Source organism: Anas platyrhynchos, chromosome 15 (genome assembly GCF_047663525.1).
Source record: "Anas platyrhynchos isolate ZD024472 breed Pekin duck chromosome 15, IASCAAS_PekinDuck_T2T, whole genome shotgun sequence".
Taxonomy (NCBI): Eukaryota; Metazoa; Chordata; class Aves; order Anseriformes; family Anatidae; genus Anas; species Anas platyrhynchos.
Genome location: NC_092601.1, coordinates 16486807 through 16503931, shown reverse-complemented (window position 1 = coordinate 16503931; position 17125 = coordinate 16486807). Strand labels below are relative to the sequence as shown.

General features: G+C 41.3%; 1 protein-coding gene across 7 annotated transcripts in view; it reads left to right on the top strand.

The window, feature by feature from the left end:
• SMURF1 (SMAD specific E3 ubiquitin protein ligase 1) overlaps positions 1 to 17125 on the top strand; it is a 45813-nt gene that overhangs the window by 20212 nt on the left and 8476 nt on the right. For 4 of the 7 annotated variants that reach the window (XM_027469166.3, XM_027469164.3, XM_072023805.1 and 1 more), the window contains exons 2-13: positions 5202 to 5240; positions 5900 to 6008; positions 6619 to 6752; positions 6872 to 6937; positions 7812 to 7887; positions 8230 to 8483; positions 9283 to 9367; positions 11659 to 11805; positions 13178 to 13382; positions 14072 to 14175; positions 15806 to 15920; positions 16898 to 17076. In XM_027469166.3, coding sequence (XP_027324967.1) covers positions 5202 to 5240; positions 5900 to 6008; positions 6619 to 6752; positions 6872 to 6937; positions 7812 to 7887; positions 8230 to 8483; positions 9283 to 9367; positions 11659 to 11805; positions 13178 to 13382; positions 14072 to 14175; positions 15806 to 15920; positions 16898 to 17076 — 1513 coding nt within the window. The remainder of the gene's footprint in view (positions 1 to 5201; positions 5241 to 5899; positions 6009 to 6618; positions 6753 to 6871; positions 6938 to 7811; positions 7888 to 8229; positions 8484 to 9282; positions 9368 to 11658; positions 11806 to 13177; positions 13383 to 14071; positions 14176 to 15805; positions 15921 to 16897; positions 17077 to 17125) is intronic. The other 3 variants (XM_027469167.3, XM_072023807.1, XM_072023806.1) reach the window with 1 other exon arrangement.

Below are 17125 nucleotides of genomic sequence, written 5' to 3'. Positions count from 1 at the left end.
GCGTGCAGTCTCAGGTAACTGGGAATTTAACGAGCCTTCTTCTTCCAATGGCCCCGTGCCGTTTGTTTGTTTATTTTTATTGTTTTACTGATTTACTTTCTTGAGGGCTAAGCAGCCCTTGCTGGCGTGTATCTGGAAGACCTGAAGGCTTACTGTTGGGCATTGTCCAAGAGGATTTTTCAGTTTGAGTACGTCTCAGGAAACCCGGAGATGAAACCACTCTGTTTTGTCAACCTGGTGGTGTTTGCTCTGCGAGGGCTCTCTCATGCGTGACGTTTTTCTGCTTAGGTAGGATGGAATTTTGATTCTGGGCTAAGGAGATACTTTAATGACATGTTAATGGACTAATAAAAATGGCTTTTTTCTGGGTGTGTGGTTTTTTGAAGATCTCTTCAAAGTTGTCTAGTGTTTGCGACTGGCTGCGTGAAGCCAAGTTCCAGCCCACGAGGAAAGCATGCCTTGAAAAGAGGCTTTGATTTTTACTGCAGCCTACACAAAAGGGCCACAAAAAGGCTTCGTGTACCAAATCTAGCAGCTCTCTGAGAGCTGAGGTTTTCTAATGAAGCACTGCTTTAATCTGCTGGCTGAGTTCAGCTCTAGCTTGAGTTCAGGCAGAGTCTTCCAGGTGATGAGGTGTGATGTACGCAGCCCTGAAGTCGGAGGGGATTTGGGTTTTTTTGGGTGGCTTACCTGTCAGATTGCAACTTTCTTGGCACCGTGATACCGAGATCAGTAATGAAGGCAGCTCGGTGTGCACATCCATGCATCCGTGTCTGTAAAATGAGTTCAGTACAGGTAATTGCTCTGTTTTGCAAACGTAACGTAAGGCTTGGGGTTGTTTCTGGGCGTTAGGCACGGCAGCGGTTCAGGCTCGGTTACTGAGAAGTTAAAGCAGTCTGTGGGTTTCTGCGTTGCAGACAGAGAGGAAGACCAAAAGTATTCTTAAAGCAAACAAGAAAAAGACTAGAATAGAAACCTTGGCCTTTGTGGTGACAACTTAAGCTTCGATATGTGAATAAAACGGGGTGTTTTAGCTCAGTGATGTGGTTAGCTGCAAAGAAACCACATTTTTACACACTTGCTGCCTTTAGCCATCTTTCCTTTTCCATTCAACTTGCCTCTTGTACCCCATCAAACATAAATGATTGTCAGCCTTAAAAAAAAACCAAAACACTTAAAAACCTTCATGGGTTGCCTGGTAGTAGAAATAAAACCAGACGTTTATCTGCAGTGAAGTCTCATTTAAGGTTATGTGCAGGGAATAGGGACGCCAAGTAGAGCCGCTCGTAAAGGCGTTTCGGGGGGGGGTGGTTTGTGGTATTTGGAGTATTTTCCACACAAAATGCACCGAACCGTTCGGACGAGAAGCGATCTCATAAAACACATCCAGCAAAGATTTTAATTGTGGGCTGCGGTGCCTTGGGGGGGTGGAGTAGCATGTGGGAAACGGCTGATGCGCGCTCTTTTTTTCTTTCTGGGGGATTATTTTTTTTACACTTGGAGCACGTTATTTGTCTGTGCAGTCTTCTGCCACCCTTTTCAGGATGGAAGAGCCTCGCCGAGAGGAGCAGGCAGCGTGGGGCCCTCCCCAGCTGACCCACAGGTTGCCAGCCCCGCGAGCCAAAAGAGCCCAGCAGGCTTCGACGTGCTACCAGCCACGTTCCCATCGCCTGCTTGCATCGCATTTTGCAGCCTTTTTAATTTTCAGTGGTATGCAGTAACTTCAGTTTCATTTCACGATGGGATCCTTATTCCCCTCTGCTCCCAATAAAGCTTTCCCTTGGCGTTCCTTGCACCTCCAAGCACTCCGCCAGCCCGCGGGGCTTTCAGTGGTCACGCTGCGTATCTTCGTGATTCGAGACGGTCTGCACAGAAGTAAATATTAAGTCAAGTCCTTTCTACGTCACCAGCCCGCTGGCCTTGTGTTTACTTTCTGTCAGAAAGTAAAACGAATGTATCCTGGAATCCAGCTGCATGTTTGTACAGGCACAAATGATTAACCTGGAATATCAAAGGACGGCCGAAGCTGACTGGGAGCTTTGCCTGCCCGCGCCTTGCAGCATGACCTTCCCCCCGCTCCTGCAGCCGACCTGGACGCAGTGCTGGTTTGTCTCGTCTTCAGAATCGACTCGAGTGCTAAATTGAATGCTGTCGTTGGCTCGGCTCCTATCCACATGCAAAAAAAAAAAGCTTAATTTGAGCAAGGAGGTGCTTAGCTTTAACTCAGAGCACAGAGCAAAGGGCGAGCGAGCGCGGCCCAGTCACAGATTTGGCTGCTCTGGGCGCAGACGAGTCGGGAGGAGGAACCTGCCTGCCCCGGCTTTGATTTGCAGCCTGGGCCTGTCTCTGCTGAGGGTGTTTGAAATGGTTCCTCGCCCAGGCTGTCTTCCTCGGCCTCCTTCCCGAAGAAGGATGGGTGGCCTGCTGGTGGAGCAGCAGCTTGCTGATGCAATTCTCAGCCCGGGTTGTGAAGGCAGCGGTGCCGCCGCGCCGTCCTTCCTGCGCCTGGCTGCAGGCCCTCCCGCAGCACCTCCCGAGCCACAGCAGGTGATTCACTCCTGCCCTGGGAGCTGGGTGGACAACGGGGGCTGGCACAGGCACGGCTCCACGCACTCAGGCTGCACCAAAGACATCCCCAGGGTGAATACCAACTCCGTCTACGGCTCGTCCTTTCTTCACCTCCTGCCAAATACGCTTTCACGCTAGTGCTTTTCCCCGGCTGGCTAATTTACCCTTTGAAATTATCTCAGTAATGTCAGGTACTTTAAAAAAAAACATTCCCATCCCTTTATAAATATTATAATCTCGACGTGAAGACATTGTTTGAGCGGTGCTGGGGCTCTGCCCTGTAAAAGCAGCTCCCCAGCGCCGCGCGGCAATGCGCAGCGCCGTCCAAACAAATCCTGTGTCAAGCCGAAACAAGTCCCTTGGCGTTCAGGAGGCAGAATGCAAATGACCGAGGCAGGAGAATCGGTGCCTTCTGTAACTTTGCAACACACACGGGGAGATTCCTGCTGCTGACACAGAGCCGTACTGGCTTAGAAGAAAGTCGTGCACAAGTCCCGTTGGAGGCAGTGCGGTTAAGAAGTAAATCTGGCACGAGCACGGCTTTGCAGAGCAGGGAGGGGCTCTCAGCCTGGCTCCTGGCACAGTTTTGTGCCCAATTGTCCTGTTGGTGACCTTTGTCACCCGTTTCTCTACTGGAATTTCGAACTGTGTAGCTTTTAAGCGATAGGGCACTTGGAAATATTTTTGCCATAGCAAGTTTAATGTGCAAATAGTAGAGCAAAGCCACCGGTCGCTCTTGGGCAGGCTGCTTCTAGAGACAGCTCCATCAAGATTTCTTTCTGCTACCAGCTGCTGGGGCAGTGTTTTTCTTACTAGAAAGAGTAATGATTTTTGCAACCTGAAATTGAGGGTTTCACAGGCTGCAACTGGAAAATTGGCAGCTGCACTCCTCTACTGCGGACTGAAAGCCTGTGGCAGAGGGAAAAGCATTAAATGCAGAATATAATTCTTCAATAATAGCTTATGAAACTTGGGCTGCTGGTTAGCTCTAGAGAGCACACCTGAAATACAGAATAAATGGAATAATTACAAAGGCCGACGGTACTCGGGTTGTTACAGATGGCGTGCTTTTCCAGCTTAATAATGGATTCTTAGAACTGGGGATAGGACACGGAGTGAGTTATTTAAGAAAGGAGAAGCTCCACCACTCACTGGGACTTTAAAATTCAGGTTCTGATTTTACCTGTACTCGTTCCTTGGTTTTCTGGTATTTTTTCTTCCAAAGCGCCCAGGACAGGAAGAGGAAATTATAGAGCGGAGGTCTGTGATTCTGTAATCCTGTTTGATTTCAAATCACACTGCTGTAGTCCTTCAGCCTCCTTGGTTTTGGTCAGCTGTTGAAATTGAATACTTGAGAGGAGCTTTCTCCGATTCTGCGGTTTGTCAGTGTCAGAAGTACGGAATTTTTAATCCCTTGGAACAACAGTTTCCCTTTGCAGCTGCTTTAATTATTGATAAAACAAAGGATTTCTGTATTTTTACACTAATTTTAACTTATGGGTTAAGGCTTCGGTCTGTTGACGTGTGAGACAAGGTAGATTTTATTCTGCCAGGTATTTTAGCAGGTGGGCATTGCTCTGGAGTTGAGAGGTGAAATTCCCTCAGAAGTGCAAAAAATGATGATAAAAAAAATTACCACATTTTGGGGGACGTGGCCATCTCAATGTTTTCTGAGCAATTGTTGTCGTGCTGGAACCATCAGAACTTGGTGGGGAAGAGGCTACCTCAAAGATAGTTGGGTCTTTTATAATCTTTCTTTCTTCTTTCTCTCTTTCTCCCAGTTTTCGATAAGTTATAGCTCTAATATTTTCATCTTTGGCTCTGTGGTGACTTTTCCTGGCCTGCTCTAAGAGTTCAGCGGATACTGAGCAACTTGAATTGCTGAGATCGTACCGAGCAGCCCTTACTGAAAAGTAAAATGAGGCTTGTAGCTGGTAACAGACCTAATAGAAAGAGAGATGGATGCAAGATTCCTGATCTAATTTTTGCTTAAACTACTTGGTTATTCACTCCAATTGGAGAAAGGGAAATGATGTCTTGTTTGTGGCCCTTCCAAAGGAAAAAAACTTGATGCTTTTTTTTCCCAGTATTTTTTTTTCTCCTGAATGAGGTCCTGTGATACCCATCCCCAAACCTTTCTGTATTTGTGAGATGTTGGGCTGGTCCAGCAGCCGCTGATGCTTTCTTTTACAAGGTACCACAAACCATTTGCATGCAAAGAGCAGGAGGTTGCGCAGCCTTTGATGGGACTCCATACAGAAGTTGTCTCCAGGAGCCCCAGAACCCTTCTTGGTTCAAAACCTGCTTAGTGCTCGTTGTAAAATGGGTGGGTTCTGAAACAACGGCAGCAAAATTCTGTTTTAGCACTTGTGTGAGCATGTAATATAGAGAGTTTGCTGGCTTTAATGCAATGGCACATTCATTAAATCTTTGCAACAATAGAACAAAAGCAGCAAAAGGATTTTCTTCTTTCTGTAAGTGTAAATTCCCATCACAGGTGAAGAAAACAACGCTTGTGTATAATACCTGTGTTTCTTTAAGAGTGCAGGTCACGTACTGTTGTAACTGGTATGATTGCTGGAAGGTTTTATTTATGGTCTTAACATTTCTTTATCTGGTATTTTGTTTTGCAGTATTATGTGCCAAGAATCTTGCAAAGAAAGATTTCTTCAGTAAGTATGCCCCAATTGTGTAACTTTCTGCTCTTGATTAATCAGGTTTATTTGCAGATTGTGCATTACTGTCATGGCTCGTTTGTGGATGTGATTTGTTCTGTGGTTCCCTGCTTGCAGTACTACATAAATGCACATTGCTCTGAATTGTATTTGGGTGATGCAGACTCTAGCCTTGGAAAGACCAAGGACTTGCAAATTCAGGTTGGAAGTCTGGCTGATGAGACTGCAAGCAGGTTGCTACTTATAATTTTCTGAGGGTTACCAATAGCATCTATCTCATAGGGATGTAATTGTTAAAAACCAGCCAACAACAAAGAAAAACAAAAAGGGTCCAGCTGGAGTCTCAATGTCATGTTAAGGACTGAATCAAAATGCCCACTTTTTGTATGCATGGGACATTTAAGCACTGTTAAATTAAGCACATTTAGCCTTTTGTTTTCTAAGTTCTTGTACAATTTATGGCATTTATCAATGTGTAGGGCAGAAGTACCTTGTTCTTTAATTAGGAACTCAGTTTGGATTTACTAAAATAGTTTTAGGATAATGGCACCTTTCCTTTCTTGAGAATAGCATTGTATTGGGAGAAACAAAACAAAACAAAAGGAAGAAAGAAAATAAAAAGCATCGAGCTTAACGGCTCCTTTTCCCTTCCACAGGACTTCCTGACCCATTTGCAAAAATAGTTGTTGATGGGTCAGGTCAGTGCCATTCAACTGACACTGTGAAGAACACGTTGGACCCCAAATGGAACCAGCATTATGATCTGTGAGTTATTACTTAGGTCATAAGTAAAAACTCTGAGATTTATCTGTTAAACGAAGTGCAGGGATTGCCACTGCAGCTTCATTTTTTGTTACCAAGAAGAATCGCATTTGCTGAGGAGGACTCATTTTTGCAATAATAAAAAATTAGCTGTAAATAAAGGGTTACATCTCCTGCTTCTACGTGTTTGAATGTGGCAACATCTGTGTGTTAGGTACACAGTGCAACTGCTTAGAGCAAGCTCTACTGGAGCAGTGCAGCCCAGCTTTTAGAAAAGATTGTCCTTGTTGTAGTGATTTATTTTCTTCAAAATATTAGAAACATAAATTTAAAAATTTTGTACATTAATTAGCTTGACGCATAGGTTTTAATGAGGCTGTCTGTAGTTAATTCGTGCTGCAGAAATATCAATTTAATGTGCTGTGTAAAATCATAGCACAGTAATTCATTAATAACACTTTTTCAGCCTTAAGCGCTTCTGCATTTATAATAAAGAAGCATGACCAATGGAATAAAATGTATCAGAATTTGTACCAAATAAAGCATAAATGCTGTAGAGTAAAAAGGAGATTTTTTTTTCCTAAAATTACTCTTCCAATATGTGTTTTTCTAGATACGTTGGCAAGACGGATTCCATAACCATCAGCGTATGGAACCATAAAAAAATCCACAAGAAACAGGGAGCTGGCTTCCTGGGGTGTGTCCGACTCCTCTCCAATGCCATCAGCAGGCTAAAAGATACTGGATGTAAGAGCAGTCCCTGCCTGGCACAGCCAAGAGCCTTCAGTGCCTTGTGTTTGAGTAGTGGGTAGTGTTGTCCCCCAGCCCCTCAGTGTTTTGTTGATGTTTCCAATTCTCATTTGCAGACCAGCGTTTGGATCTATGCAAACTAAATCCCACAGATACTGATGCTGTACGAGGCCAAATAGTGGGTAAGAACGCTCTTGGTTAAACATTTATCTTCTTAGGTAAATACAGAACACGGGCAAATGCTGTATTAAAAACAGAAACCCCCAGTCATTGCTTCAATGCCTTTTCTGTGCTGTTTCTTCAGACTTTAATGGGATTAAATTGCATAACATGATTTTTTTTTTGTTGTCCTCCTACATAGCAGTTTGGTTTCTCTCATTAGATAATGGGAAACAATATTAAAAATAGGGAGTGCATTTGGCAAGGTCTCTAATGCAGCTCTGGAAGGGTGAATGTTCTGTAAAACTGATTGTATTGGGATGGAGGTGACAGGCAAACAGAATGTTACCTGGAAAAGAGGACCTAAAGGAGGTAGAAGAAATGTTGTGAATTGCAGTTTTAATACCATTCTTGATCGTTGGCTCATGTAACCCCTTTCCAAATTTCAGCAATGCTAGTTGTACACCTAACTTAACCCATTTTACCACACTGCGGTGCCTCTCCCCCGCATCAAACCCAAGCCCATAAATGTTTGGCAAAGCCTAAATTCTAACTGTAACGATGACATCTAGTGGCGAGCTGCTTCTTTCTAGCTAACCTTTCAGAATCCTCATGAAATGCAGATGTAGAATCTGGCATGTTTGATATTTACAGAAATAGACTCAGCTTAAGTTCTGATGATGTGATGCCTCTGGTTTCTTTTCTCCCTTTTTTTAAATGAATAATGCTTTAGGGTTTTAGAAGGGGTTGTGGTAAGTGGTGTGCTCTCATGCGTACTAAGATTTAGTGTTCCTTAATATTTTACCCTCTATAAATGTGGGTTGTGCAGTGGTTGCTGTTATTGTTTAGGGAACAATTGTTCTTTTATTATTAACTTGCGTTTGTTTTTTATTTCAGTCAGTTTACAGACACGGGACAGAATAGGCACAGGAGGTTCTGTAGTAGACTGCAGAGGGCTTTTGGAGAATGAAGGGTAAGAATTGCTTTCTTATGCTTAATTAGAAAAACAGCTTACATATGGGAAGAATATAAGGAACACTCAAAATATTAAATAGTAGTGTGACTAATATCTTGTCTGGGAATACGTAACAGGTAGTAAGGTTTTAGCTGAATACTTATTTGAAGAAAATATGCTAAACTGGCTTGGACTTGATATTTCTTGTTACCAGTGCTTATGGCATTTCTGTTTAGCTAAGAAATTTGGGGTATAAAAATGTTAGTGTCATATCCTGTGTTTAAAGTTGTGGTACTTGAAGTAACAGATAGAGAAAAAGTTATTTCTGCATTCACTTCTTTGTGATGGAAACTCTTGAAGTTTCCCCATTTTCAGAACGGTTTATGAAGATTCCGGACCGGGAAGGCCACTGAGCTGTTTTATGGAGGAGCCAGCACCATACACAGACACTACCGGGGCTGCTGGTGGAGGCAATTGTCGCTTTGTAGAGTCCCCCAGTCAAGATCAGAGGCTTCAGGCACAGCGACTTCGGACTCCTGAAGTCAGAGGTCATGTACAGACACCTCAGAACAGACCCCATGGTCACCAGTCTCCTGACCTACCAGAAGGCTATGGTAAGAGTTCTCCAGAACTATTAAATTTTGGTTTTCAAAAGACTTCAGAGCAAAAATCTCCCCTTTTAACATATAGTTGTGGTTTGCCTGTCGGGACATGCAGTATGTGTGTGCATCTAATGGTCTGCATTTTGGAAAAGGAACTAAACAGTGCAGATGCAAGTCTGAGAGTGTCTAATTAGCAGTTGCCTACTCCAGGATACACTGAGGGGTTGATGGTGAATTAAACATGAGTTTGTGGTATGATGCTGTTATAGAAAATTCACTGCTAATCTTGGCTGTGTATCTGGGGAGAACGAATGTAAAGAGCTCTTTAAACTAGAGCAGTAATGCTATTTTTTTCCTTCCCCCTTGGCATGTCGTGTAAGTTTGAGCCCACGTTTGAGAAAAGATCGGGAAAATATAAAAGCAACAAAGAAGCCAGTAGTACAGAAGATTAGGAAGGATAAGATTAAGGGGAATTTAAAGCTCAGAAAAGAGCACGCCAAATCTAGGAGGAAAGAAATCCAGTTTGGGGGTTTGGGTTGTCTGAAAATCTAAAAATACAAACTGAAACATGTTGGTGCCAGGATTTGTGAGTTTGAAAAGGATTATTGAAATGTGTAGTCAAGTAAATTTGTGAAGACAGCGTTTAAAGACAAAGTAGTCCATGCTGCAAGACATCAGGTGGGATGGCTCAAGTGCTTTCTCCTAGTGCTGACAGAAAGACAGTACACACTAATGGTTTCAAATAAACTGTTATTCAGTGTTGTTTATTTCAGATTTGTAATTTACACTAATCTTTTCTCTCTTTTTGCAGAACAAAGAACAACAGTACAGGGACAGGTTTATTTTTTGCACACACAGACTGGAGTTAGCACATGGCATGACCCTAGGATACCAAGGTATGTATTTATAGTTGCAAACTCATCGTTGGGGGGGGGGGAAATTGTGTGTGTATGTACGGAAGTGAGCTGAATCTTAAAGAGCAAAAATCTGTAAAACGGGCTATCTAAATTTAAAGGGAGAGGTGAGAGCAGAGGAATAATTTGTGACCTCTCCAGTTAGCTTTTCACCATACATTAAAGATGACTTTTTGAAAATTATTTACGTGTGAATCATGCAAAACAAAGGAAAAATCTGTGTAGTCCTTTGGGAATTCACATTTGACAAATTCTTCCCAGAATGTCCATGTGGCTTCCTTTTTTTTTTTTTTTTAAAGTTACAAATTTCTGAATCTAACCCAAACTTTGTCCAAAACCAGTTTGAACTGTACATTAAAGAAAAAGGTGACCACTGCCTTAAAGCCATTGCTTCCTGAGTATTAAATTTGCAGCTTCTCATACAATAGTGCCCACTCCTGTATAATTGAAACAGAGATCACTTCTCATCTTGAAACTTGAAATAGCGTTGGGGTTTTTGTGCTTCAGACCAATGATTTGCAGCTAGAAAATTTGAATCCTCCACATGATTAATTTAGTAAAGCCTCTTTAAAACTTAACCTGCAGTTAATCCAGGTCTTTGTGACTAAGGTCTGGCTCTCTTCCTTGAGGGGCTCTGAGTCTGGGCTGTTTCACTGGGCCACCTGCACACCAGATTCCTGGTAAAACACAAAGTTTGTAACTCTTCAGCTGCTGTGCTGGCTGCATAATACACCAGCGTGATACAGGATATTAGAAAAATTATATAAAGCAGTGTAGGCAAAAGCATTGATATAATAACAGCGTATGGGAGGATATGAGAAATAAGGTTTAGAGAGAGAGAGAAAATAGCTGATGTTAGATTAGCTGGTGTAGTTGGAAGAAGAAATGACAGTGCTCATTTGTGTCACTCACGGCAGGCTTGCGTGCCCAAAGCCGTGTCTCTTCTTCCAGTGATGCCTAACAAAAGTTATTGCTTCTTTTCTGTACAAATCTTAGATTTTTGGGACCAGCAAATAAGTGGACACAATGGTTTCTTGTGCGTCACAGGTCGCTTGTTTTATTTCAGTTAAAGGTGGCTTTTCTTTACTAGTTACAGTGCAAAACCCTAACCTTGGCATTTAGCACAGATGTAGGTTAAAACTTGATGTAATCAGATCTCTAAAGTACTTTCAGATGCACAGCTGATTGAAACAAATGGTTACAACTATAATCTTCTTTTAAGGAGCCTAACAAAGGCTTGTCTGTCTCCCTGTGTACCCCCTGCTGGCTTATACTCACTCTGACAGTAATGAAGCCTTTGATGTACAAAGTGTTTCTACCTTTGCTGAAGCCTCTCAGTTTACTTGCTTATGCTGATGCTGGGTGGTTAGATTTAGGTAAGGAAATCTACAGAGTGATGTCTTCAACCCTGGGTAATAGATGAATCCATGTCAGCTGTCTAGAGAATATTTTGCTTAACAACAGCTTTTCTGTCTAAACAATAATCTTCAAGTTCCTCTCTTTCCTTTTCTTGCCATTCTTTGGTTTTACTGTATTAGGTGTCAGGGGTCTTAAACATTTTAAATTCTCTAAGTACATCCCATACATTGAATTCACATGTTACTGTGCTACCTACAAGTGAGTGACTACCTTTAGCAGCACTTAGAAAGAAAGATACCTTAAAGCTATCTGGGATAAAAGGGGTGAATATGTCACTAAAGCCTTACTCTGGATGATTTCTTGGTCAAATACTTAGGATTCTAACCTTGCTAATTAAGGGGGTGATTTTTTCTTTTTAAGTGATCCTAGTGTTTGGCTGTCTTGGCTTCTTAACCTATTGGGCGTTTGGTGTTGAGATCTTTGGGACCTGGTGTTGAGTGGTTGGTGTGGAGACCTTTGATTAATTGTTGGGTTTTCTGCACATAGATCATCCTGGTGTTAATAGGATTTTTTCTTTAATTTTTTTTTCTATGGAAAAAAAAGACTCTTCCTCCTTTTATAGCCCCGAGAAGCCCTGTCATCACCTGAATGACTACATTGCATATTGAAGTTACTTCTAAGCTGCATGGCTTTTTTACTTTCAAAGACTTAAAAGGACAGACATAAGGAGTTGCACTGCTTAGACTGAGGATTCTAAAAAGGCAACATTAAAACAGCTATTCTCACCTTCCTACCAAGACTTCCACAGCTAGAATCACTGAGCACCAGATGCATTCCCCCGCCCCATCCCCTGAGTGTAATTGGTTTCATCTCAACTTCAGAAGTGCTTTAACTTTGTTTACTTTTCTCCTTAGAGACCTTAACAGTGTGAATTGTGATGAACTAGGACCTTTGCCTCCAGGCTGGGAAGTTAGAAGTACAGTTTCAGGAAGAATATATTTTGTAGATCATAACAACAGAACCACACAATTCACAGATCCACGACTACATCACATCATGAAGTAAGAACCTTGTATGATAAATAACTCACCTCAAGTTTGGATTCTTAAACCATTTATTTTTGTACAATTTTAACTGCAGTCTGTAAATCATGAAGGGCTGAAAAAAAAACATGTACTAATGATATCGGGGAACAGATGGAAGGAGGTAGGTTCCTATGTGGGTCTAGCCGGTCTGAATATTGTTTGTCAGCATTGGTTTTGGCTAACCTTCATGGAAAGACTCTTCAAAAATGTTTTTATTATCATTTGCAGTCACGTTTAAGGGAGGGCTTGCGTATTTTGACACGATTCTTATCTTCTAAGCTAGTTTGGCAAAGTGGGACCACATTCTGCTGGAGCAAATCGGCAGTTCTAGAAATTCTGGGGTGCAGGGTAGGGGTTCTGCTAGACAGTTCCACAGCAGTCAGCTCATGTCTCTCTGACAGCTCTTCTAGCTCTGTGCTAGCTCTGCTAGACCTGAACTGGCTTTGTGCTTCCTTGAGCTCCAGACAACAGAAATATAAAGCCAGCCGCAGTCTGGTTGCCTGGTGCTGTGCACAGCCAGCCTGGGTTTAGCAGGATTTAATAAGTTCAAGCTCTGCATCACACAAAAGCAGCTGAACTGTTACAGACATGACCCTGGAAGCAGTCTGACAGTGCTTGTGCCTGAGCTAAGAATTTTTTGTGGATCTGAGTTGTCTGTGCTTGAAGCCAGCTGTGGAATCTCTGGATCAAAACAAAACACAAACAAAACAACAAAAACCAATCAATCAAAGAAAAAAAATTGATCTGCAACCCAAATAAAACCCTGATGGATAAGGATAGTTGAATATTTGAAGTTGCATCTATTTGGGACAAGTATTTCTTTCTCTTCTAATAACCATAGATGCAATTCTTTTTACTGCATCAGTAATCCCCAGCCTTATTTTGGGTGGAGCTGGAAAAAAAAGTTCATAGCAGTTGTTAGGTGGTTCCATTTATAAAGCTGTTGTTGTGTTAGAGATCTCTTTTCATGTTACACTCTTGAAAGTTGTCTCCATATGGGAGAAATACCACGAAGTCTTTAATTACTGTTCAGTCAGCATTCAGTGATCTTGCTCCATAGTAACAGAGAATTTCTTCTGCAGCGTATTACCATTAAAAAAAAAAAGCAAAAAAAAGAAAAAAAAAGAAAAACCTTAGCTGGAAATTGCTGAAACTCTTGACTATTGTAAAAGTCTATATCCCTTATATCCCTGAATGTTGGGTAGTGATGTTATAGACATTACCCACCTGAATATACGTTTTACTCCAAGTTACTCCTAGAGGAGCTTGATGAGTTCTCTCCACTGTTGCTTTTACAGATTCCTTATTGTTATGCTTCTAGAATAAATATTTTGCTTTTCTTTCAAAGCCATCAATGCCAGCTAAAAGAGCCCAGCCAGCAGCCTCTGCCAGCTCCAAATGAGGGGTCACTAGAAGACGGTGAGGAATTGCCTGCACAGAGATATGAAAGAGACTTGGTACAAAAATTGAAAGTTCTTAGACATGAGCTCTCTCTTCAGCAACCGCAGGCTGGTCACTGTCGCATTGAAGTGTCCAGAGAGGAAATATTTGAGGTATTTGACTCTTTACTACTAATAGCAGCTTTTGTCGTTCAAGAGATAAATAAAATGGATCTTTTATTACATCAGGTTTGTTTAATCAGAGAATTGGTGAATCTGATAGCATCAAATGAGTTATTCGAGCTCTGATAAAATAAGAAACTAAAGGAATGAGGTTTGACATGGGAGTTGGTAGGAACAAATTCAGAGTACAGATTGCTTTTGTACTCTTTTGCCAATACAAAATTTCAGTTGCTAAAACTCCTGCACCTTACAAAAGGAGAGCTAAATTGCATACACTTCACAAGGGTTTTACGGACAAATGTGAGCGTTCTTTTTCATTTAGAAATGGCAACAGTTGAAGGGCATCTGTAGGCTTGCTGTTATAACTTGTATATTTAGGCATGTAAAAGGTGACTGTGATTGGGAATTCTCCTGTTCTTGGATTGGATTACTTTCTAAGCACCTTTGTGTAGCAAAAGGGAATTAAATATTCGGTGGACTTTATACTGACAAATATTAGATTTGTCATTGGAATGTGCTTTAGATTAGCCCTTTAACAGAATGTTTTCTGTAGCTGAGTAACAATCCAGATATTATTATACTAATACTTCTTAGTAGAGTTTAATTATAAAAAGGAAATAAAATGTGTAATCTGTTTTTTGAAAAATTATATATTTATATATATCTATACACACGTACAGGAATCCTACCGTCAGATAATGAAGATGAGACCAAAGGACTTGAAAAAGAGGCTCATGGTAAAATTTCGAGGAGAGGAAGGCCTGGATTATGGAGGAGTAGCAAGGTGAGATTTTGGGTTTGTCTGGCACTTTTTAACTGTAAAATTGTCCTTAAAGTGACCTATGGCTGATATTCCCTTTCAAATGATCTGTTAATAGTATATTAGTAGTAACAGTTGTCCTGCAGCTCTCGTGCTGTCAAAGGCTCATACTGAATGATTTGGTATGCTTTGGATTTGGGAATGCTACTGGAGTTAACACTAGATTGAATTGTTTCAATTTCTCCTCCTCCTCATAAAGAATCTGTTTTCATCACCATTACCTGGTGATTGTAGGAGGCTCGTTTAGGGTAGGCTATTGATCTTGCTGTAGAAAATGCTGGTCTCAGCAACATGATGCAGTTTCAGCAGTGAAAGTGAGATCAGCTAAAATTGCAAGGTCTGTCAAGAAGCATACAGACTCTGAAGCAAAATCTAAACCTGAGTACAAGTTTTGTTAACTACACATCTTATTTTTGGTGAAAGGATTCCAAGACAATGGGGCTTCTTTTTTAATCTATAAGATGTATTCAAGAGAGTTCTGATCTGTTGGAGCAGTAGTCAAGATGAACTAATCCTAAACAAAGGCTAAAGTTTTAGGTCAGACTTGCCTGCCTGTTAAAAATAGTAATTCCTTAAAAGCCACAGCAGTTCTGGAGTCGATTGTAACATCAATGCCAGAATGCTCATCTGTGCAGTGGCTGAGATGCATCACATAAATTCACTGAGGGATTTTTCAAAGCCACAAAAGCTGCATTGCCCAGCAACCTATGGCTGGACAAAGGAAAGAAGTTGGAACGTTCTGAGCTGCCTTACACGAGGCAACCTTGAGGGTCTTCACTGTTGATGTCTGTATTTCCCTGATGTCTTTCATAATCGCTCACTGGCTGGAAGAGACTCTTTGAAATTAGTACTGCTTCACTTCAAAGCATTAAAATTCATAGTTCTCTCAGAATATTTTGCACCTGCAATGGGTGTTCTCTACCAAATTTAATAAGAAAGGAGTGTTTGTCATGGGAAGCAGGGAGGTCAAAAACAGCTTTTGTTCAGTTCTGGTCCTTGTATGTTACTGAGATGAGAGGAGAATTTACCAGACCTGTCTTCTTTTAATGGGTTTGGTCTCTGCCCCTTCTGAATTTTTTGATGAAAGCAGAGATTCTCTAGTCATGTATTTGCAGAAAAACAGCTTTTTTAAAAAGACCTCTAGTGAGTGAACTGGTTTTAAGCAACAGTTTTTCTTTGCAATATTCAGGTTGTGGAGGGTCAGGCCTCTTTAGCCTCCAGATATTCAAATTCTGTAAAAATATTTGTTTGTCTTTGAAATGGATATTGTTCAGATTCGATTTGTTTAAGTATGCCTCTTTCAGGTGAGGAATATGATGGTATTGCCTAATCGCTTACTAACTATGCTAATTGATGTTAATTCCTTCAGTACTTACAAACTAAACCAGGCTGCCTGTGAGTGAAGTAAGTCACTTGATAGCTTTCTAAGCATACCTCTTTGGTCTGCAAATGGAGGGCAGTACAAAATGATTTGATTAGAAATAAGAAACTCGTATCTGATAACTCTGTTGATGATTCACAATAACTGTGTTGTCTCAAACTTAAGTTGATTGTTGCTCTCCTTTCTAAAATACCACTTTTTTTTTTTTTTCAGAGAATGGTTGTATTTACTGTGCCATGAAATGTTGAATCCATATTATGGACTCTTCCAGTACTCTACAGATAATATTTACATGCTGCAAATCAATCCAGACTCTTCTATCAATCCTGTAAGTATTGACTTCTGAGCAACATACCTGCTTTAAGAGATCGTTCGTCCCTTGCAGGCTTTCGTTACAGCTGTCTTTTCACACCAAGAGTGTAAACAGACAGTGAAGAGGGGTAAGGATGTGTTAACAAATCTTATATTGACATAGCGCAGAAGAGAGGGGGTTGTACAGAAATAAAAAAACATGAGAGAGGAGATCTCCTATGAGATCTGAAGTATCTGAATTCTTTAGGTTGTCATTTGAGACTCCTCGGTACTGGATGGGGCTGCACATTGATTCTGATATGATATGTGTAGGTAAAAATGTTGATTGCTTTCCATGCAGATGGTCGTGTAAACGTCCTTGCATTACAAGCAGTGTTCACTTCATGACTGTAGGGGCTCATAAGTCTTGCTTGCCCTTTTGCAATAAGCTGCTGTGCTTTCTCTTTTTTCCCTTATTGGAGAACTTGTATTGATGCAGAACATAAAAGGAGCAGCAATTCTATACTAGCATGGGGGATTTTTTCCTGACATGATTAATTTTCTGCGTGAGATGGGGGAGATAAATGGGAGATAGAACTTAAACTAATTTGAAAACTGAGGCATATGAGTAATGTAAAAGACACGTGAATGAAACAAGCACATGCCCTGCTTCCTCAAGAGTAAGCACAAACATTTTGGTTGTTAAGCAAAGAATGAACTAATTTGCTTGGAATTGTCATATATTTTTGGATTCCAGTGCTTTCATGGGGATTTGCTTTCTCTGAATTTTGCTGTTTGTGAGGTATAGAAGACTTGCATCCAATTTATTAGGTAATGCGCAGACACTTGTTTGAGATGTTTAATTATTAAATGCTTCTGTTCCTGGTTATGTTACGAGGAAAAATGGTGGCTCCTTGTGCCCAGAGGGTTGCAGATAACTTGCACTTCTGTAGCCACAAGATGTCAGTGTTGTAATGTCTTCTGCTGCCTGATTTTTCTCTCCTCTCCCTGCAGGACCATTTGTCTTATTTCCATTTTGTTGGTCGGATAATGGGTTTGGCTGTGTTCCATGGACACTATATTAACGGGGGTTTCACAGTTCCCTTTTACAAACAGCTTCTGGGGAAACCCATTCAGCTCTCTGATCTGGAATCTGTTGACCCAGAACTACACAAAAGTTTAGTCTGGATTTTGTAAGTACTGTATTTATCAGTTGCCTTGCTGTGGAGGAGATGGGGCAGG